We start from the raw sequence: 22,801 nt of genomic DNA, 5'->3' as shown, positions 1-22,801 counted from the left end.
GGGCATACCTTTTCCACGTCGTATCGAACAATGCATCCCTAGTGGAATGTACTCCATTCCGATTTTGCCCTCTGCCATTCAAAGTTTCCACACACCGACCACCATCAGAAGTGTAATTTGTGTCTTTCACCAGACCACAATGACCAGACCTGTGAAGCATACCGTTCTTTTCAAAGAAGATGCTTAGAGATCTAAGAGCTCGTCGAATGGAAATTGCGCCTCGACATCCAGATGATACACCGGATATCTTCGGTGACGAGCACATACAAGAAGACTTAGAACAGGAGGGGATCTCCTCTTTTCAGAATTCAGACTCTGATGTGCAGTCAGACATCGAGAGTCAGCCATTGCAGCCAGCACAAACTGTAAGTAAAAAGCCCCCTTTCCCATTGGGCAAATCAACCACAAAAGAGGTCACTGGTTCGCCACTACTTTTCAGCCATGGTCAGAGCTGAGAAACCTATTTGGATGCCTCGCATACCAGCTCAGCACCAAAATAAGCCAAAGATAAATCTTCAGCATCAACATCTAGTACCTTCATTTCGGCACCAACAAAACAAAAACTATATGGTGCTTCAGTGCCGACCACTCCGGCACCGAAAAAGAGCCAACAGTCAGCTAATATTTTGACACTAAAAATGTTCCATCCTAAAAAAACATTCAGAACTGAAAAAAACACAAAATACTTTCAGTGATTTTGGACAGTCTGTTACAACCCCTACATCACAGGTGGAATCAATTTTAGAAGTTATGGATACTAGGCAGCGCTGACTTCAAATTCAGCAAGGAACAGGGCGGATTATAATATCACCTCTTCCCCTTTAAAGAGGAAATTAACTTTTCAAGAGATTCTTGATTCCTCTACACCTCCAAAGAAGACAAGAAAAGACTTATTTTCATACTCTTATATCTGCACCTTTACCTACTTCTCCACAACATACTCCTGCACCAACATCTCCCCCCATTCAGGATTCACGCCACCTAGTTCACCACCTGGTGGGTCTCAAGATATAGGGGATACATTAGACAAACAGGACCCATGGGATGAGTACGATTTGAATCATATTACCTGAGCAGCAGCATTTCATAATGTGCACATGTATAATGAGCCAATAGAGAAAGATTTTTTATTTGACACACTTGGTGCAACACAAAGTCCGTGCCTTCCAATGCTTCCAGGCATGCTCAGATGCAGAAGAAATATTTAAAGAAATATTTAAAGAGCCTGTTAGAGCAAGGGTTATCACTCCTAGAGTTGATAAAAAGTACAAGGCTGCACCCACTGATCCTTTATATAGAAAAACACAAATTCCTCCAGACTCTGTTGTTGCATCTACTGCACACAAAAGGGTTACTAGCCAGTCAACAGGAGATACACCTCCTCCTGATAAGAAAAGTAAAAAATTAGATGTGGCAGGGAAAAGAGTGGCAGCTCAAGCAGCCAGTTTTTGGCGAATTGCTAATGCGCAAGCTTTACTATACAGATACGACGGATCTCACTGGGATGCTGTGGAAGAACTTTTACAAAAGAAGAACATTGTAAAAGACGGGTGGAAATTGTAAATGAGGGACAAACAATTTGCAATAACTGCATTTGATGTGTGCTTGATGCCTCTCATACAGCAGCATGCAGTATTAACACAAGTGTCATCATAAGGCGCCATGCCTGGCTCAAATTTTCAGGGTTTAAACAGGAGGTACGGCAGGCAGTTTTAAATATGCCTTCTGATAAATAGCATTTATACCACACTTGAAAAATTAAATAAAGACAATCAAACTGCCAAGGCTATGGGAGCCTTACATGCCAGCACACATAGTGGTAATGTTCGTTGTGCAGGATTTACCAGTGGATTTAGGTCATCATTTAAGGAACATTCCACATATCAAACTAAACCCACCTCTTAATGCACTAGAGGTTACTTTAGAGGATCATATAGAGGAACAATAATAAGGGAAGAGAAAAACCATCTACATCGAGAGGCTACTCATCCGTCACTGAACAATGACTTACCACAAACAATACTAACACACACCACTCCTGTAGGGGGAAAGTTACAACTTTTTTTTTTGCCTCCAATGGACTTAAATTACTACAGATCAATGGGTACTTCAAATTATCCAAATTGGTTATTGTCTGGAGCTTATTTCCACTCTGTAGGAAGCTGGCTCTGTATAGGTAATAATACTAATGCTCTATTTGTGGTAGTGTGGTCGAGCAGTTAGGCTTATCAGAGGGTAATGTTAAGCATTTGTTGTACGCACATAAGCAATAGAAGAAACAGACACTCAATGACTTAACTGCAGACTAATAGGATTTTATATAGAAAAATGTTTTCTTATTTTATTTCCAGAACCACAAGACTGAATTTACAGGTAAGTACATAAATTGAAAGGTACTTTGCATAGGTATAATCAGGACTTTGAATAGAGTCAACATTTTGTACACAGTTTTCTTTAAAATGGCAAAAAGCTGTTTTAAAAGTGGACACACTGCAGTTTTCAACAGTTCCTGGGGGAAGAAAATAACGCACGGTTTTTGAGGTACTTAATGCACTAACAGACTTAGCCCCTCATTACGAACATGGTGGTCTGGGTTGCCATGCTGGCGGTGGCAGTAATTGCCTGGCGCTCCAGACCGCCATATAATATACATGGCAGAACCGCCACTTTTGTAACTCCGCTTCCGCTACCAGGCTGCCCACCAGATAATATGACACGTTCCACCAGCCTTTCCCTGGCGGTTTACCCCGCCAGGGAAAGGTTGGCGAAATGTGGGACTCGGGGCTTCCTGGGGGCCCCTGCACTGCCCATGCACTGTTTCCGCCCGCCAGCCCAGCTGAATGATCTTTATGATGCCGGTGGGAGGGTTCTGCGCGCTGGCGGTCTTTTGTTGACCTCCCGCACCGAACTCAGCGGGTTTTTCCGCTGAGTTCATAATGAGAGCCTTAGTCTCCGGAGCATAGGTAGCCCACCGTTGGGGGTTCAAGATAACCCCAAACACCCAGCACCAGCAATACAGGGCCGCTTAAGTGCAGGGGTCAAACAGGAGCCAAAATAACCCCCTATGGGCCCATATGGAAACAGGGAGTACTCCGGTTCTGGTCTGTTTGCAGATAAGTACCGGCATTGTCAGAGTGCAGACCAGGGGGGCTTAGAGGAGCACTAGTGGGGCCCAAGTAGGCACCAATCACGCACCCTCAGTGGCCCGGGGGCGGCATGGTGCAAACAGGGTGTCGGGTTCCCAATGGAACTCTATTGGGGGACCCTGGGGGTCACTCAGGCTCTGCCGATAAAGCGCATGTGGGCTCCTCGGGCAAGCCACTGACTGGATAGCGAGGAGGGCCGTCTGCTGGTCACTGCTGCACTGGTGGTCGGCTTCTTTTGCATCTGGGGGCTGCAGGTGCCGTGCTTCTCCAGGCGTCGGATATCTTCGTCCCCGGCAGTCGCGGTCAGGGGGGTCCACAGGATTCCCTCTGCAGGTGTCGTCGTGGAGGGGTAGAGCTGTCATCCCAGGCAGGGCACTTGCTGGCAGTCGCCCAGGGACCTTCTCTTGTTGGATGGACCACCTGGACACGGCCCATGATCGTCAGGTGCACAGGGGTCAGGACTTGTGCTTCTGGAGTGAGGTTCTTCTTTTCGTCTGTAGACAGTGCTGCTGTCTTCTGGAGTTCTTGGTCCTTGGTGGGTCCAGGGCAGTCCTCTGGAGCTGCCAGAGGTCACTCGGCCCGCTGTATGCATCGCTGTTCTTTTTGCAGGGTCTTTGAAGCAGGAGACAGGCCGGTAGGGCTGGGGCAAAAGCAGTTGTCATCTTGCTTCTTCTCTGCTGGGGTTTTTAGCTTAGCAGTCCTTCTTCTTGTAGGTTGCCAGGAATCTGACGACTTGGGGTTCAGGAAAGCCTTTAAATACTAAATTTAGGGGCGTTTTGGGGGTTAGAGGGCAGCAGCCAATGGCTACTGTCCCTGAGGGTTGCTACACCCTCCTTGTGTCCACTCCCTTTGGGCAGGGGGGCAAATTCTTACTCTTATTGGCCCTGATCCTCCAAACCAAGATGGAGTATTCTGCGGGAGCGAGGGGGGGGGACACTTCAGCTCTGGACATGTTAGGGGTGGTCCTGGCTGAGGTGGTCACTCCTCCCCGTTTTCCCTAACTTTCCCACTGGACTTGCCACCAAAAGTGGGGCTCTGTCCGGAGGGCGGGCATCTCCACTAGCTGGACTGCCCTGGGGCACTGTAACTCGAGGCTTGAGCCTTTGATGCTCACCGCCAGGTGTTACAGTTCCTGCAGGGGGGAGGCGTGAAGCACCTCCACCTAGGGCAGGTTTTGTTTTTGATCACAGAGTGCAAAAATGCACTCACCCCATGTGGTCAGAAACTTGTCTGGAAGTGGCAGGCTGGCACAGACCGGTCAGTCCTACACTACCCAGTTGGCTAACATACAAGGGGCATCTCTAAGATGTCCTCGGTGTGCATTTTTTGCAGTACATCCCACATTGGCATCATTGTGTGTTTATTGTGGTGAGAAGTTTGATACCAAACTTCCCAGTATTCAGTGTAGCCATTATGGTGCTGTGGAGTTCGTAATGACAAACTACGATATACTTAATATGGCTCCCCTGCACTTACAATGTCTAAGGTTTTGCTTAGACACTGTAGGGGCATATTGCTCATGCAGCTATGCCCTCACCTGTGGTATAGTGTACCGTGCCTTAGGGCTGTAAGGCCTGCTAGAGGGGTGACTTATCTATGTCATAGGCATTGATTTTGGGGGCATGGCACCCTGAGAGGAGCGCCATGTTGACTTTGCATTTTCCTCCCCACTAGCACACACAAGCTGCCAGGCAGTGTGCATGGGCTGAATAAGGGGTCCCCCAGGGTGGCATAATAAATGCTGTATCCCTTGGGGACCTTCCCTGGCCACAGGGACCTTGGTACCATGGGTGCATTTTACAAGGGACTTAACTGTGTGCCAGGGCTTTGCCAATTGTGGGAACAAAGGTACAGTTTTAGGGAAAGAACACTGGTGCTGGGGCCTGGTTAGCTGGATCCCAGCACACTTTTAATCAAAGTTTGCATCAACACTAGGCAAAAAGTGGGGGGCAACCATGCCAACAGTGGCATTTTCCTACACACTCCACCAAATATACCCCCTCTTACCCACATACTCTCACAAGATCACCTAATTCTTCTCACAGAGGAAGTACATTCCCTACTTCAAAAAGGAGCTATAGAGCTAGTACCATTGCCAATACCAAGGAATAGGAGTTGACTCCCTGTATTTTCTTATCCCAAAAAAAGACAGGTCTCTCAGACCAATATTAGATCTCAGACCCTTAAACCACTCCATTCTATCAGAACATTTTCATATGGTTACTCTTCAGGATGTTATTCCTCTATTACAACTATAAGACTTCATCACAGTGTTAGATCTAAAAGACACTTATTTTCCCATTCCCATTCACCCTGCACACCGCAAATACCTAAGATCTGTAGTGGCAGGAAAACATTACCAATTCAAAGTATTACCATTTGGAGTCACAACTGCTCCCAGAGTATTCACCAATTGCCTTGCAGGGTTTGCAGCACATCTCAGAAGAAAACAAATTCACGTTTTCCCTTATTTGGAGGATTGGCTCATCAAAGCCAATTCATTTGCACAGTGTCAAAAACATACTGAAGCTACAATTTGTCTCCTACACTCTCTAGGATTCGCCATAAACTATGTCAAATCTCATCTGCAACCTCTCCAAATACAACCGTATCAAGGGGCTATTCTCAATACACAATTAGGAATAGCCTTTCCCGACCAAAACAGGGTCCAAGCTTTTCAGACATGAATTCCAGCATTAAACCACCAAACAAACACAGTAAGAACTGATATGAAACTGTTAGGAATGATGGCATCTTGTATTGCCATAGTGCCTCATGCCAGGCTTCATATGGCCCTCTTCAACAATGTCTCTCTCTTCATTGGTTTCAGACACAGGGTCAAATGGAAGATCTAGTGTTGTTGGACTGCCAGACTTCTCTCTCTCAACATGGGTGGAATATCACAAACCTTGTGAAGGGACGGCCCATTGTGCACCCTGTGCCTCAGATCACTCTCACAACAGATGCCTCAAACAATGGGTGGGGAGCTCATCTCTTCAGCCTAACAATTCAGGGGATATGGGACAATACTCATCGGTCTCTTCATATCAGTTACCTAGACCTACAAGCAATATTCTTGGCAATGAAACCATTCCTTTCACAATTGCAGCATAAACAGTGTTGATACCTACAGTCAACATGACTGCCATTTACTATCTTCAAAAACAGAGGGGGACACAATCTATAGAACTGTCCCAACTAGCACAAACAGTATGGAAGTGGACGATTCGTCACCATATTCACATAGTGGCACAATGCCTCCCGGGGACAGACAACCACTAAGCAGGATGCATCAACAAACACATGAGTGGGAACTCCACCCACAAGTCCTTCAACAGTACTTCAAAAAATGGGGAGCACTTGAAATAGATCTGTTCGCAACATATCAAAACAAAAAATGCCAAAACTCCGCCTTCATGTACCCATACCCTCAGTCCAAGGCTCAATGGATGAGTTGGTCAGGGATATTTGATAATGCTTTTTCTCCTCTCCCACTCTTACCATTCCTAGTCCGGAAGATAAAACAATCTCCCCTCAACATGATTTTAGTGGCCCCTACGTGGGCACGTAAACCATGGTACACAACACTTTTGGAACTCTCAGTTGTTCCTCATCAAAAACTTCCAAACAAACCAGATCTTCTGACACAAGAACACAGACAGATAAGACATCCAAATCCCAAATCACTCAACCTAGCGATATGGCTGCTAAAGTCATAGAATTTGGATATTTACATTTACTACAGGAATGTATGGATATGCTTGAACAAGCATGCAAACCTACTACTAGACAGTGCTATGCAGCATAATGGAAACTTTTTGTTTGTTACTCCCAAACAAAAAACATTAACCCTCTTAAACCAACAGTACAGGACATTGTACAATATTTATTACATTTACAAAAAGCAAATTTAGCCTGCACATCTATTTGTTTACATTTAGCCGCCATAGCTGCAAATCTTCAAAATAGACAACATATTTCTTTGTTTAGAATTCCAGTTATGAAAGCATTTATGGAAGGACTAAAAAGAATAATTCCACCAAGGATTCCTCCAGCTCCTTCTTGGAATCTTAACATTGTGCTTTCAGGGCTCATAGCTCCACCATTTTAGTCATTTCACTCCTGCCCCCTACAATTCCTTTCATGAAAAGTAGCCTTTTTAATTGCCAACCTCTCCTATATGCGTGTCAGTGAGCTTCAGGCATTAACTTTAGAAGAACCTTTCTTTCAAGTTTATAAAGAAAAAATTGTATTAAGAACAAGTCCAAAATTCCTTCCAAAAGTAATTTAGCAATTTCATAATAATAAAACAGTAGAATTACAAGTTTTCTTCCCAATACCAGAATTCATAGCAGAAAGAACTTTACATACTCTAGATGTTAAAAGAGCTCTTATGCATTAAATAGATAGAACACAACTTTTTCAGAAAACAAAACACCTTTTTGTGGCTTTCTCCTTACCACACAAAGGAGATCCTGTATCTAAAACAAATATAGCAAGATGGATACTCAAATGTATTCAAACTTGCTATACTAAAGCTAAGAGAATTACCTGTACCGCCTAGAGCAGATTCCACTAGGAAAAAAGGTGCATCTATGGCATTTTTGGGTAACATACATATAGCAGACATTTCCAGAGCAGCAACATGGTCTACACCACACACATTTACTAAGTATTATTGTGTGGACATCTTTGCGAGACAACAAGCAAATGTTGGACAAGCTGTACTTAAAAAAACTTTTTCAAACAATTGCAACCCCTGCACACTAGCTACTGTTTTGTGGAGGGACTGATTTTACAGTCTATGCACAGCATGTGTATCTACAGCTACACATACCATTGAACGGAAAATGTTGCTTACCAGTAGACATCTGTTTGTGGCATGTACTGCTGTAGATTCACATGCGCCCTCCCTCATCCTCGGAAGTGTGTACAAGTTGTAATTTAGTCTCATATATAAAAATGTACGTATGTAAATACATTGCATGGACATCTTTTCTATCCTACTTTATATTTTTCACTACTTCACTCTCCCGCCTGTGGAGAAGCATTCTAACAAAGGACTCAATGCCCATTCGCAGTATTACCTGGAGGAGGAGTCACTCGATCCCATGACTCGAAAATGCACAGCATGTGGATCTACAGCACTGCATGCCATGAACAAATGTCTACTGGTAAGTAACATTTTTCTTCTGGTGGATACTCCATCTCACCAGAGTCCTCACCACTCTCCCACCTCCCTGATCAGTGGAATGTGGATTCTTGCCCATGTATAAAAAGGTCTAAATTTAGTGATCTGCACACTCACATCTAATCAGTTTTTGAACGTTGCATCCAGTGACGCAAAGTGTGTCAAGTAAGAAACATCAGGAGTGCATCGTTTATGTTGCTCCAGAATGACTTTTGGGTGTGGATTAAGTAGTCACGGAGCCGCAAAAAACAACCTGTTGGCTGAAGAGCAGTGCTAAGAAAACTACCTAATCCAGTCTGATGCCTGGGGATATTCACAAGGAGCCAGCATATGCATCAGGGTAAGTAGTTTTTTAATTATGGTTAACCTTTAGGAAAAGGGTAACACACAAGAATGCGGTAGTGGAAATGTTTAGGGTAATTCTAAAAGTTATGATAATTCCAAAAGATATTGTAGGAGGCTGGCTCAGTATATTGTGTACACCTATAAGTGAGGTACCATGAACTAAGTACAGGCAACCCTTAGTGATAGTTTAAGTGGTTTTAGATAGCCAGAGATGTCAAAGGGTAGCTGTGGAGAGCAGCTAAGGCTTATCCAGGAGGGTGTAAAACAGTTGCAAATACCATACAGGTCAGCCAGTGATGTACACTGAAGAAAGAATCACACCAGTGTTAGACAAATAGTATCTTTTTAGTATAACACAACCACTAACCTAACTTTGGTATATCTCCTAACCAGAGATATGTACACACAAAAATATACTTGGAAACAGGTAAGTATAGGCTTAAAATAACATGAGCCTCTATGTGGGATGCTAATCATATACTAAGAAAATTTAATCACTACCAACCCAAATTACCACCCAAGGACCCTCGGGACTGGGGAAGCACTGGAACACCAAAGGTAAGTAGAAAGGATTCCCCAGGCACCCCTGTGTAACCCTGGGTTAGGTGTCCATATTATAACGTTTGGAAGTTACGGTTGGAGTTGTAGAGTTTTAGGACCCTTCCGAGAGGACCCTGAGAAAACCCTTTGGGGCAAGGGAGGTTCAAGAGTGCCCCCACCCGTTTATACCCAGAGAACCTACACCAGGGAGCACAGGTGCATAGGGGTGAAGTTGTCGGAACCTCCTGTTTAAGTCAGTGGGGACCTCGATTGTCCAGCTGCTGCTGTGACACGTGGACCAGGTCGGTGAAACCCAGGTGTGAATTCCAGAAGAAGAGGACCTAAGGAAAGAGAGGTCAGGGTCCAGACCACTCGGAGGTGCCCAGGTGGTACAGGATGGCAATGCCCGCCCTTCTTGTGATGCACTTTTTGAAGCAGCTTTTGTACATATTTCTTCCTGAGTCCGTTATTATGCCACAGTTGGACCTTATCTTGATCCTTGAGATTTTGATGTACACAAGTTTTGAACCCGTGCTCAGTCTTGAGGTTGCTGACTCTAGTCAATATTTCTAATTCCAATTACTTCTGTGCATTGTATCTGTGATCTGTGGGTGCTGCTAGTACAACCACTGTGTACCACCTTCTTTCCAGAAAAGTTGGTACTCCGAATTCGGGCACCCTTACTCCCAAAAACTGATGTTGTCCGTTAGTGTGCGACCATCCATCAGCTATGGTTTTCTCTTTGCCACATGACTCTGAAGTGGAGGAGAGGCTTCACCTATAGGATCCCAAGAGAGCCTTTCATTTTTATATCAGTTGAGCCAAGGAACACTGGGGTGAATGAGCAACTCTTTGTTGGATTCACTTGTGCAAAATAGATGAAGGAAATTTAGAAACAGACACTTTCAAGATGCTTCATTATCTGTATCAGTAAATGCTGTGGCAAGAAGGAGACCCCTGAGTGCCTTAGACTCAAGCTGCTGCTGGGACTTTATATATTACATGTATGCCATGAAAAAAAACGATATCCTTCTGTATACTTTGAAATATCAAAACAGCCCGCAAAAAAAATATTACGCAGCAAATCAATTCAGCTGGAAATTCTTCCAGGACATTATATATGTCTTGAATAAGTTTCTCACCCCACAGGCTTGCAACCCAGCTTTACCTAAGTCCAAATATTTATGGACTTCTTTGATCAGAAAATAAATCTGATATATGCCAATTTTTCAAGGCTCACCAACCTTAATGTTTGCGACTCACTTTTAATCTCCTCTCCTCATACGAATACTGAGGGCTGTCTAATTTTACCTTATTTACCCCTGAGGCAATTGCAAAGGTTCTAAAGAAAGGGAAGTCAGGTTCCCCCTTTGATATCTGCCTCCCTAGAATAGTGCTATTACTTGCAGAGCCTCTGGCACCTGCCATATGTTCCATATTTAATCAATCATCACCGGGCACCTTCCCCAGATGTGGAAAGAAGCATCAGTAAGGCCTGTTAAAAAAATTTAAAAAAAAGGCACACCTTGCAGCATCTGATTTAGCAAACTACAGGCGCATTTCTCTTCTTCCCCTGCTAAGTAAAGCTTTGGAGGGATTAATTAACAACCAACTTATCAATTACCTTGACACAAATGGCATCTTGGATCCTTCACGATCTGGGTTTTGCTCTTCTCATAGCACTGAAACAGCCTTAGAGGCTGTAACAGATCTCATCAGATTAGCACTGGATTCTGACACGCCAGCGATGCTGGTGGTGTTAGATTTATCCACTGCCTTTGACACTGTGTCACACCTGAAGTTTTTACAGAGGCTGCCAGCCTGCGGTATTCAAGAGATGGCCCTAAACTGGCTTAAGGACTACCTAAGAAATGGAACACAAATTATCTCATTTGGTCCATTTAAATCCCCAACTAAGTTGATTGACAAGGGAGTGCTGCAGGGTTCCTGTTTAAGCCCCCCACCTTTTAAAGTCTACATTGCCCCCTTACCAAATATTGTTAGAGCGTATGGTTTGGAGATCCAGTCATACCCAGATGACACGCAGCTGGTTATTTTGTTTACTAAAGACCCAGCAATAACCAAGCAATGTTTTCTATCAGGTATGAAGGCAATTACTGCTTGGATGTCTTCCAACTATCTCCAATTGAATGTAGCTAAGACAGAGATACTGCTGTTCTGGAAAGCCCGACAGTATTGGGCAGTTGGCTGAACTGGGTCCTGCTCCCACTCCTAAACAGGCAGTGAAAAATCTTCGAGTCCGATTGGAACGTAGTTAACCATAAAAGAGCAGGTAGTAGAAACGACCGGCTCTTGATTATACATACTGTGCATGTTAAGGAAAGGCCCCCTTTCCTGCCGGTGTCAGCAAGAAAAACGTTGGTACAGGGTGTAAGAAGCTGGCCTGGTGTGTGGTGGGTACCTTTGGTACTTACACCAGGTCCAGTTATCCCCTCTCAGTGAAGTGTAGGCAGTGTCTAGAAGCCAGGCTCTCTAGAGGTAGCTGTGGATTAGCAGCCAAGGCTTATCTAGGAGACATGCAAAGCTCATGAAATACCACTACAGTCACACAGTACTTACAGACAAGGAAGAAAACACTTAGTTGTACAAAAATAAAGGTACTTTATTTTTGGAACACAGTATTTGAAAATACTAGAGAGGCACCCCTCCATTAGGAGGTAAGTAAATACACTAATAAATAGTAAGAGGCATAAAAAGGTTAGAAAACTGTGTAAAATAACCATAAGCAATAGTGACCCAAGGGGGAGCCCAAACCATATACTAAGAAAATGGAATGCGAACACAGGGCCCCCACCTAGGCAAGTAAATTGTGTAAAGGAGAGCTGTGAGTACTAGCAAACCATACAGGTAAGTAATGTAGTACCCCCCAGCGACCTGGAATGCAGGAGTAAAACACTGGATTTACCCAAAACCACTGCAAAGGATGAAAAGAAAAAGAAGACACCCAGAACAGCCTGAAAGAAATCAGCAATGGATTACCGAAGATGGAGACCTATGGAGGGAGTCCAGAAGTGTCTGTGGAGTCAAGGGGGAGTAGGAGATACTAGCCACCCAGTTGGTGGACGAAGAAGGAAGACGGGTCAACATTGCAGCCCAGAAGCTGGAGAAGAGTTCCTGATGTGTGCAAATGGTGTCTCAAGCTGGAAGCTGGATTGCAGATGGGTGTCGGTGAAGGAGTTCCACCAACAAGCTTTGGCAAAGGCAAATTTTCGGTTGGAGGAAAAGAGGTGCTGCCCAGGGACCAACAAGGCCCAGAAGCACCCTACCCAGGAGGGGTAGTCATGGGGGTCCCTCCGCATCACAGAAGGCCCACAGGAGCAGAGGCAGCACCCACAGGTGTCCCACAGGACAGGGACACATAAGTCGCTGAAGCAGCCCACACACCACAACAGAAGTTGCTCCCACGTGGCCCGAGGACCACGCAGAGGCCCAGGAGTTGCAGGAGGGAGTGTGGGGGCCTGGAGTTACACTTTACCTGAAGTTCCCCTGGGCCGTGAAGCAAACAAGCCTTGGCAGCTGCAAAGGATGCTGTGCACAGGGGTACTGTCTTGTGTGGAATGGAAAGGACTTACCACCACCAAAGTGCGACAGCTGGTAGAGAGGAACAAGGGAGACCCTCTGGACTACGACCTGTGATGCAGGACCCACGCCACTCAGGATGAGGGGAGAGCCACGCAGCCGTTCGTCGTCGCAGTCAAGTACCTGTGGTTACAGGGGAGTGATGCCTTCACCCCAAGGAAGATTCCTTCCTCTTCTTGTGCAGGCTGAAGAGTTGCAGTCTGAGGATGCACGGCCAGGGAAGTGTTGCAAAGCTAGCAGGAATTCTGGATACAATATTGCAGAAGAGTCTTCCTCATGGATCTGCAGCTTGTAGGTTCATGGAGGGTCCAGTCGCGGTTCCGGAGGCCAGAAGTTGAAGCAGAGGTTGCAGAGGAGTCCTGCTGGAATCTTGCAAGACGAATCTGAGGACCCACCCTAGAGGCAGAACCCAGGGACCCTCTAGAGGGGCTTTGGGCACCACCCCTGGGGTGGTGATGAAAAGGGGAGTGGTCACTCCCCTTTCCATTGTCCAGTTTTGTGTAAGAGAAAATCCCTGTAAGACCGGTGGTAGCAATACTGGGGGTCCTCTAAGGAGCACCAGATTGCTTGGAATCATACTTCCAGTATTTGCGACAGTATAGGCGTATGATTCCGACATGTTTGGTACCAAACATCCCCAGGTTCGGAGTTACCATTATGTAGGTAGACATAGATAGTGACCTATGTCCAGTACACACATAAAATGGTGTCCCGCACTCAAGAAGTCCTGTAAATTGGAGCTGGAGTTCGTGGGGACACCTCTGCTAGTGCAGGGATGCCCTCACACACAGGTACCTGCACCCTTCCCTCTGGGCTGAGAGGGCCTACCATAGGGGTGACCTGGTGCAGTGACCTGTAGTGAAACCGGGTGCGTGCACCTGGGTCGCGCAGACCTTAATGGCAGGCCTGCAGAATCCTTTGCATGGGCTCCCTATGGGTGGCAGAACAACTGCTGCAGCCCATAGGGATCCCCTGGAACCGTAATGCCCTGTGTAGCTAAGTACCATATATTAGGGACTTATATGGGAGGACCAGGATTCCAATTGTGTAGAGAAAAGGTTACTGGCAAACAAATTTAAAGGAGAGAGCATACTCACTGGGGTCCTGGTTAGCAGGATCCCAGTGAACACAGTCAAACACACTGACAACAGGCCGAAAATGGGGGTAACCATGCTAAGAAAGAGGGAACTTTCCTGCATAGGGGCTCATAATTAGTAGGCTGGACTACTGTAATGCCCTGGTAGCCTCTGCAAGCTTACTTGCAAACCTTCAAGTAGTTCAAAATACAGCTGCCTATCTCATTTGCAACTTGCCATACCGAACAGCCTCAGCACCCCTTTTGAAATCATTACATTGGTTACCAATCAGAAAAAGAGTAATCTTAAAAATCTGTTGTCTCACCGACAAAGCTCTTAAGGGTATAGGCCCTTTATACCTTTCTCAGACGCTTATGCCTTTTTGTCCAGTGAGATCCTTGAGATCCACTGATAAAGCGCTTTTAATGATTTCCCGTCTTAAAAATGCAAAGTGGGAGGTAGAGCCTTTTCATACCTGGCTCCTTATTGCTGAAATAAATTGCCATACAAAATTGAACATGTACAAATTATCACTTCAGGAAAATGCGCAAAACAACACTGTTCTAATTCTGCAATACCTGCCACAACCTAAGGATTGCTGGGGTGATTCGTGAGCTATATCAAATGAAGTTAACATAACGTAACCTAAAACATTTTGTGAAATATTGAATACTTTCTACCAATGCCGTTCTAAATTACTAGCCTTAGCTATTGTACATTTGCAATGCCACGCCACCCATTACATGTACCATACCTCCCCTTTCCGATATTAAATGTGCTATGCCTCTCACGTACAAAAGTGATATCTACCCTTTCATTTGGTGCTCGAGCTATGAACAGTAGTTGCCCTACATGTTTTGCATATAATCATTCCAAACAAATTTTAGAGTTATGTCAGGAAAAAAATTGAAAGCAGTAGAAACAACAACAGATTTGGCAGTAAGAAAGGAATCAACCATACCCTATGATTAGCCTCGCCTCCTCTCCCATTTCAATTTCTCTGTCAAATGTTGCATCTTAAAGTTACTGCCAAAGATGGATTTTGTATGCATATATTTATTAAGGCAAACATGTTTGATTTGATCACTACTTAAAACAACATTTCAGAGCAGTTATCATGACAGTTGCTTTGTCTTTCTGATCTTAACAAGCCAAATGCCTTCTTTCATTTTTACTAGTTTTGTCATGGCAAGAATCTGGTTCTCCTGAATAGAAAATAAATGCTTATTGTATGTTTCTTGACAGTAAAGAAATATTTATTTTAGGGATGAAGACAATGCCATCATAAGACCATTGCCCAGGGTGAAGAGGCTGCTCTCAGATAACACCTGTCTTCCTCATATCATTCAGGTGAGGCATAAATTCTGCTCACTCAGTTTTCCCACTACACTAAGTACATTCTTTTTTGTTATTTAGACATATTTCATGGACATTTGCTGAATTTCAGATCATATTTGCAAGGTATCCCCTCTCTTTCCCTCCAAAGAGAGCAGCTGGGTCCTTGAAAATTCATGCTGTCTGCTTAAAGGATTAACAGTATCATAATTTCCCCAAACACAATGGTCTCTCATACATGTGAACATGCTTGCACTATGGTTGGTGCTACTTCAACACTTGTGCGGTTATGTGCCTCTTCACTTAATTAGAAGAGTTTCTCTTTGAAGAAACTGCTGTAATCTGGATTGGCAATAAGCAGGAGCTCAGAATTTCTGGATCGAAGGGTAGAAATGTGAATAGCTTAATTGTATATGCACTCAATAAAATAATCCTAATCTTCTTTAATGTACCATGTGGTTCCTGAGAAGATTAGAACGACTTTGTCATACAGTCATAGGATCTTTAAAGAGTATGTTGCGTATTGGTGATGCATGGTGACATTTTATTGAACTCAACTATTGTTTAAGTATTAAGTATTTATGTATAACAATACAATGAGTGTATGTTTTTTAAAGATTATTTTAATATATAAATGTAAACAAGAAAACATTTAAACAATTCAGTAAAAACAAGGACCTTAACTCTATCTTAATTACATTTTAGGCAACAAAAATACATGTGGTGTCATAACAATATAATTACATTTACCGTACTTGTAGCCCCTATTACATCCCACACAATTCATCATAGATACTGTATGACATATTGTAATCACTTGTTTTATGGCTCTGCAACCACAGACTCCAACCATCACTTTCTGTGGCTAAGAAAGAGTTTACCCAAATATTATCAGACACTTTGCCATATAAGTCTCTTGCTCTCTTCTGAGCCATAATCTTTGCCTCAGTATCCGCCCTTTTTTGTGCACAAAATCTTGTTAAGATTACAAGCCCATGAATTGAAAGAAATGGCAAGAAATGCAAAACGTTTACGTTCTAAAGTAGAACTGTTACTGAATTTGGTTATTGCTCTGAATTTATAGTTCAGTCTTGACCTGACATCAAATTAAGTACATAATCTGATCTTTGCTGTATTTTTAGATCCCATCATTAGTTTTGAGCCATTGAGCTTTGAACTTTTCTAAAACGTGTTTTCAACTGTTATATTGTAGCAGCTATTTGAGTTTCCATAATAGTGACACATGTAAAACTATTTACTTTTACACTGTTACAGAATCACCATGCTTCCTTATTTGCGCCATTTTCCAGCATACCCCATGTTTGCTAGAAAACTACAAATACATATGTTTGCTATATGAAGAGTTTGACTACAACGTAATCGCCATTCTTCTAGATGTCTGTACTGTTGACATTGACAAGCTGTTTGCCCTGGGACCTTTGAAATATGCTACATCAACCAGGGAATGCCATTTTCATACAGACCAGAATTGCTTTTACTTGATTGATGTGATGTTAAAAAAAGAAAACTCTTAATCCTTGCCACCCTGTCCATCCTTCTTGTCAGTCCTTTTGATGTGATGTTAAACTTCCTGCTGTACATCCCTGTTGACATTATTAGAGATAAGCCCAGATGACAAACTTGCTTTTATTTTAAGAAGCTGCATTGACAAATTATTTTTTTCATATCTGTAATTAGTGTGTCACCAAGGTCAGTGTGCCTTGGTATCAGCAGTCCATCCTTGTTGCCTTGAATCCACTTTTTCCTTTTATCCAATACAAATTTTAATTCCTTTTCACCTCTAAGTGACAATGCTTGAATCCTGTATTTTGTTTTTTGAGCCCCAGGGTGTCTTCTGATATGCCGGCCTTTTTCTCTCTCCTCTGTGGTTTAATCTTGTAGTTCAGCATTACCTAAACTAACAGTCCTAGTCTGTGTGTGCAAGACCCTTGCCCACTGATGATAATCTCCACTGGTATCACTTTACGTTCCCTCATTTGCTCTTTTAAAGCAAGTATATGGTTAATCTCACTTGACCAAAAAAGGACCCGGTTGTGGTGAAAATTAGCACTGGCATTGAGATGGGTGCCTGCACAATTACCCACTAATCTATTTCACCATTAAAATATCTATCTGATAGAGACTTCTAGTTGCAGCTTCCTTACCGTTTGAATTTCCCCTGGCTCCAGACTGGATCCGGAGACTTTTTTTTTCGAGCAGTGCCTCTGCGTGCCGTTAGGTGGCATCATTCGACACTGCAGGCATCAGTGGCATTGTGCTCGCCGTGATGACGACGTTGTCGTATATAGGCGCCACCCCAGCGCGCTGACGTCCGGAGAATCGCTCCCTCAGTCACTTTTTAACTACTGACATTTTTGGCAACGATTTTTAACAAGGTCGTGGATGCGTCAAGGGATAGCTTGCAAGACCGGTTTTAAACCCTGTGAGTCCTGTCACTGAATAATGTCGGTGACAGATCCACACCTTGTGTGTCTTTGGTGCCTGGAGCACGATCACGACCCAAAGTCGTGGTCCAAGTGTCGGGCCATAAATCCGAAAGCCTTGAGGGAGTGGTCCTTAAAGCTAATGGTTGCCTGACACTCGACTCAGAGGCGCTCAGGGTCTTGTTCAAGAGGAAAATCTCAAGACCGGACACGGAGTCACCACCACACTACGTCCTTGGAGTCATCGGGCCATTTGGGTCGTAAGTCACCCTGTTTGTCGAACGATCCGGCGCGGAAAGTGCGTCGACTCTCTAGGCCTCTGTCCTCTGAGCCTTCATCTGGGTCCGCCCCGCGCTTCCCCGACTTCCCAGGAGATGGAGCCACCCCTGCCCAGCTAAAAAAGTTTTATGAGGCAATGCGCTCATTTTTGGGCAGACTGACCCACCCTCTGTGCCCTTGGGCACCGGTGAGTCGGTGAGGGCCCCCTCGGGTTGGAAGTAGTCAGCTTCGGGCAAGACTCCGGAGGGCTCCTCTGGGTCCAATCTCACATCCGGTCATGCCACAGCGACCTTCCCTGGCATCTGGTCAGACGTTGACGCTCCTGACATCGGTTGGGCCCACAATCAATGTCGACCCTATTCTCATACCCGATGACCCAGAGCCAGAACGACATCGCTTGATGCCGATTCCATTATCTGTGGGCTCTCCTGGGCCCAGGATTGATCCAGACCCTTATACTTATGGGTATGGATACGGGAAGAGTTTAGAGGGGGCGCTGGACCCTTTAGAATACCAGCTTGACCACCAAATGGACTGGGTGCAGGATTTGGGTGATGCCAGTGGTCTAGACACCTCCCCTGACACTAGTATGCTCTCTCCCCCTACCGTGGCTACTGAGGAGGGCGGCACATACTCCATGGCTGTGGAGGTTAGGCCTAATAGCCTAACCGACGTGCTTCAGTCGGGGTCTTCCACATCAGAACCCCTTCTCCGTTTTAATGAGTCACTGACGGGTGTCCTTTTGGGTACTTGGTCCAGACACAGCACAGGGGCTCCTGTGAATAGGACGATTGTCCGCCGCCATCAACCTGCGCCAACAGACCCGAAATTCCTCACTCAGCACCCCATGCCTGAGAGCCTTATGATCCAGGCTGCCTCTTCTTTTTCCTCTTGCACATTTCCTACTGCCTCCCCCCAAACTCCCTGCATAGGGAATCAAAAAGACTGGATAATTTGGGGAAGAAAATGTTTTCTTCTGCCAGTGTAGCGCTGCGGTCCATGAACACTGCATGCCTTTTGGGCCGCTATTCCCATCCTCTCTGGGATACGGTCGTGCAAGTGCTGGCCAAAGTTCCGGTAGAGGCCCAGAACGTTCTCTCCCAAGTGCTCGCAGATGGGAGAGATGCAGCCAAGTTCATCATTCGCTGTGGAATAGATACGACCGACTCTCTAGGCAAATCGGTTGCATCTCCAGTGGCATTAAGACAATCACGCCTGGCTGAGAACATCTGGCTTCTCGGGGATGTCCAGCAAACCATGATGAACATGCCTTTTGATGGCACCAGTCTCTTCAGAGACAAGGCGGACTCGGCACTCAAATGCTTCAAGGATTCCTGAGCCATGGCCCGGTCCCCTGGCCTCTCAACTGACCACAGACCCCACCAGTCTGCCTCTCACCCCTTTCGTGGCTTCAAAAGGGGCACCAAACTGCGCCCAATTCTACCAAGCCATCGACCTGCAAATGCTGTACAGCCCCTGTGCGGCAGTGGACGTGCGATCCCACAATCTTGGGGATCAGGGAGCCAGCGGGTCACCCTGCCCACCCCTGCCCTTCCCTCCTTGGCCTCCAAACCTTCCTACTCCGTTGGAGCACCTGGACCAGTTGGCAGCAGGATTTGCCATCATCTGCCCAACTGGAAATCCATTACCACGGACAGGTGGGTCTTCCAGATTGTTCGCTCCCTCTCGAGTCTTCTCCTCCAGCCATGCCACCTTCATTCAATCACATATCAGAGGATCATATGGCACTTCTCCGTGAGAAAGTCAAAGCTCTTTTGGCCAAAGGAGCCATAGAGAGGGTCCCTGCGTCAGAAGTAGGTCATGGTTGTTATTCCCGCTACTTTCTGATGCCAAAGAAGGACAAGGGTCTTCATCCTTTCCTAGATCACCAGTCCCTCAACCTCTTCCTCAAAAAGGAGAAGTTCAAGATGCTGACATTGGCTCAGGTCTTATCTGCCCTGGACCGGGGAGACTGGATGGTGAACTTGCAGGACGCATTCCTCCACATCCCCATCTTGCTGGCCCACAAGCATTAGCTAAGATTTGTGGTAGGTCACAAAATCTTTCAGTTCACTGTGATCCCTTTTGGCCTTACCAGCGCCCCTTGGGTGTTCACCAAGGTGATGGCAGTGGTTGCAGCTCATCTGCTCAGGTTAAGGGTCCCAGTCCTTTCCTACCTCAGTGACTGGCTGGTGAAGGCGTATACGCCCCAGAAAATAGTCTCCCACCTCCAGGCTACGGCAAACCTCTTGCATTCACTGGGGTTCATTATAAACATGCCAAAGTCACACTTGAGTCCTTCTCAGATGCACCCTTTCATAGGATCTGTTCTGGACACAGTGCAGTTTCAGGCTTATCCTCCCGAAGAGCGAATCCAGGATATTCGGGCTATGATAACAATGTTTCAGCCTCTGCCCTGGATTTCATTTAGAATGACTGAGGCTGCTGGGCCTCATGGCCTTCTGCATCCTGCTGGTTCAAAAGGCCAGATGGCATTTGCGGGCTCTGCATTGGGACCTGAAGTTCCAGTGGGCACAGTATCAGGAGAGACTCTCCGACAATGTCCAGCTCTCGGAAGGAACTGCGAAAGTTCTTCAGTGGTGGCTAATGAATCAAGATTGGGTCAAGAGCAGATCCCTCTCATTTCCTCAACCAGACCTCACAGTAGTGACAGATGGGTCACTCCTGGGATGGGGCGGCCAGATGGCAGAGAAATAGATCAGAGGCCTCTGGTCTCCGGTGGAATCCGGGCTTCATATCAATCTATTGGCACTTCGAGCTATTCGACTAGCATTGGAAGCATTTGTTCCCTCTCTCAAAGGGAAAGCAGTGCAAGTGTTCACAGACAACACCACTGCCATGTGGTACTGCAAAAAACAAGGTGGGGTGAGGTCGTCGACTCTGTCAAGAGGCGCTTTGTCTCTGGACTTGTCTGGAACATCAGGACATTTCACTGGTGGTTCAACATCTGGTGGGTTTTTTGAACGGCAGAGCAGACGAACTCGGTAGGCGATGCATAGTCGAATGGCATCTCCATCCGGAAGTGACGCAAGGTCTCTTACAGCAATGTGGAGACCCTTAGTTAGATCTCTTCGCCTCTGCAGAGAACGCGCAATGTCAGTTGTTTTGCACGTTGGAGTTTCCGAGGCGGCACTAGCTCGGCAACGCCTTTCGTCTTGAGTGGAGCTCAGGCCTCCTGTACGCCTTTCCGCCCGTACCACTTCTGCACAGTGTTCTGAAGAAGATCAGGCAAGACCGGGCTCAAGTTATCCTGGTGACTCCGGACTGGGCACAAAAAGTCTAGTATCCCGAGCTCTTGAGTATGGCCATAGCTTCTCCGATCAGACTGCCCATTCAAGAGGATCTTCTGGTGCAGAGGTGGGGGTTGGTCATCCACCCGGACCTGTCCACCCGCTGCCTCCTTGCATGAGATTGAGCGGCGACAGTTGACGGCTTTTGACCTTACACCCGAAGTCTGTAACGTGATCTTGGCAGACAATCGTCCCTCCACCAAAACGGTAAATGCCTTTCTTTGGAAAAAATTTGTAGTATGGTGTATGGACACATCTGTCGATTCTCTCTCTGCACCTATTTCTGAAGTTCTGCTCTTTCTCTTGCCCAACGGGGCTCTGCCTTGGGCACCCTCAAGGGCTATCCTTCTGCGATCTCTGCCTTCCTGAGACTACCTGATCAACCTTCTTTATTCAATTCTCCCATTGTCTGGAGGTTTCTCAAAGGCCTCACACATCTCTTCCCAACTATTCCATTTATTATGCCCCAATGGGATTTAAATTTAGTCCTCACATATCTGATGTGCACTCCATTTAAGCCGCTTCATAGCTGCCCTTTATGGCTCCTAACCATCAAGACTGCCTTCTTGGTTGCCATTACCTCTGCTCGCAGGGTAAGTGAGCTCCAAGCTCTGTCATCTAAACCACCTTTTCTGGCAGTACATCCTGACAAAGTGGTACTCCGCACTAGGGTTTCTTTTCTCCCTAAAGTAGTAACACCCTTCCATATAGATCAATCCATCACCTTGCCTACTTTTTACTCGCCCCCACATCCCTCACATGAGGAGAAACTCCACCGCCTCGACCCAAAAAGAGCGTTTGCATTCTACCTTGATCGTACTAAAGAATTCCGGGTGGACGATGAACTCTTTGTAAGATATGGGTGAAGAAAGGGAAGGCTATGCAAAAGAGAACCATCTCACTCAGGGGCCTCCTATGCATAAACATGTGCTACGCTTTGGCAAAGAAGCAACCCCCTGAGGGCTTGCGAGCTCACTCAACCAGAGCAACTGCAGCTACCAAAACATTAGCACGAGGCGTTCCAGTCCTGGATATCTATCAGGCAGCCACGTGGGCATCTCTGCACACATTCACCAAGCACTACTACCAAGCACAGTCAGGTCCGTAGTGATAATGTTGGTTCGTAGCCCACCTCCGGGGATGGTAATGCTCGGGTATCTATTCAAAAGATAAGGAATCTGCAACTAGAAGTCTATCAGATGTACAAGTTACTTACCTTCAGTAACGATATATCTTTTAGAGACATATTCTAGTTGGAGATTCCTTAACCACCCACCCATCCTCCCCGCTCTGCGACCTGATTTCTAGGGGCAGGAACTTTCCCTAAAGGGCCCTAGTGTTGGCGCACCATTATCAGTGTTCTTCATGGCTCTGCGCTTCTGGCGTGAAAAGACGTGTCAGCGTGCCGGAGTGACGCCTATGTACGACCGTGACGTCATCACGGTGAGCACAACGCCACCTTTGCCCGCGGAGTCGAACGGCGCGCAGAGGTACTGGTCGAAGTAAAAAGTCTCCGTATCCAGTCTGACGCCTG

General features: G+C 45.7%; 1 protein-coding gene across 2 annotated transcripts in view; it reads left to right on the top strand.

Annotated features, from left to right (window-relative positions):
- DNAJC13 (DnaJ heat shock protein family (Hsp40) member C13) overlaps positions 1-22,801 on the top strand; it is an 876,382-nt gene that overhangs the window by 445,718 nt on the left and 407,863 nt on the right. For both annotated transcript variants that reach the window (XM_069211911.1, XM_069211910.1), the window contains one exon: positions 15,164-15,248. In XM_069211911.1, the coding sequence (XP_069068012.1) occupies positions 15,164-15,248 (85 nt within the window). The remainder of the gene's footprint in view (positions 1-15,163; positions 15,249-22,801) is intronic.

The sequence above is a fragment of the Pleurodeles waltl genome, chromosome 10, assembly GCF_031143425.1.
Source record: "Pleurodeles waltl isolate 20211129_DDA chromosome 10, aPleWal1.hap1.20221129, whole genome shotgun sequence".
NCBI lineage: Eukaryota > Metazoa > Chordata > Amphibia > Caudata > Salamandridae > Pleurodeles > Pleurodeles waltl.
The sequence above is the reverse complement of the archived record's forward strand: the minus strand, read 5'-3'. Positions and strand labels throughout refer to the sequence as shown.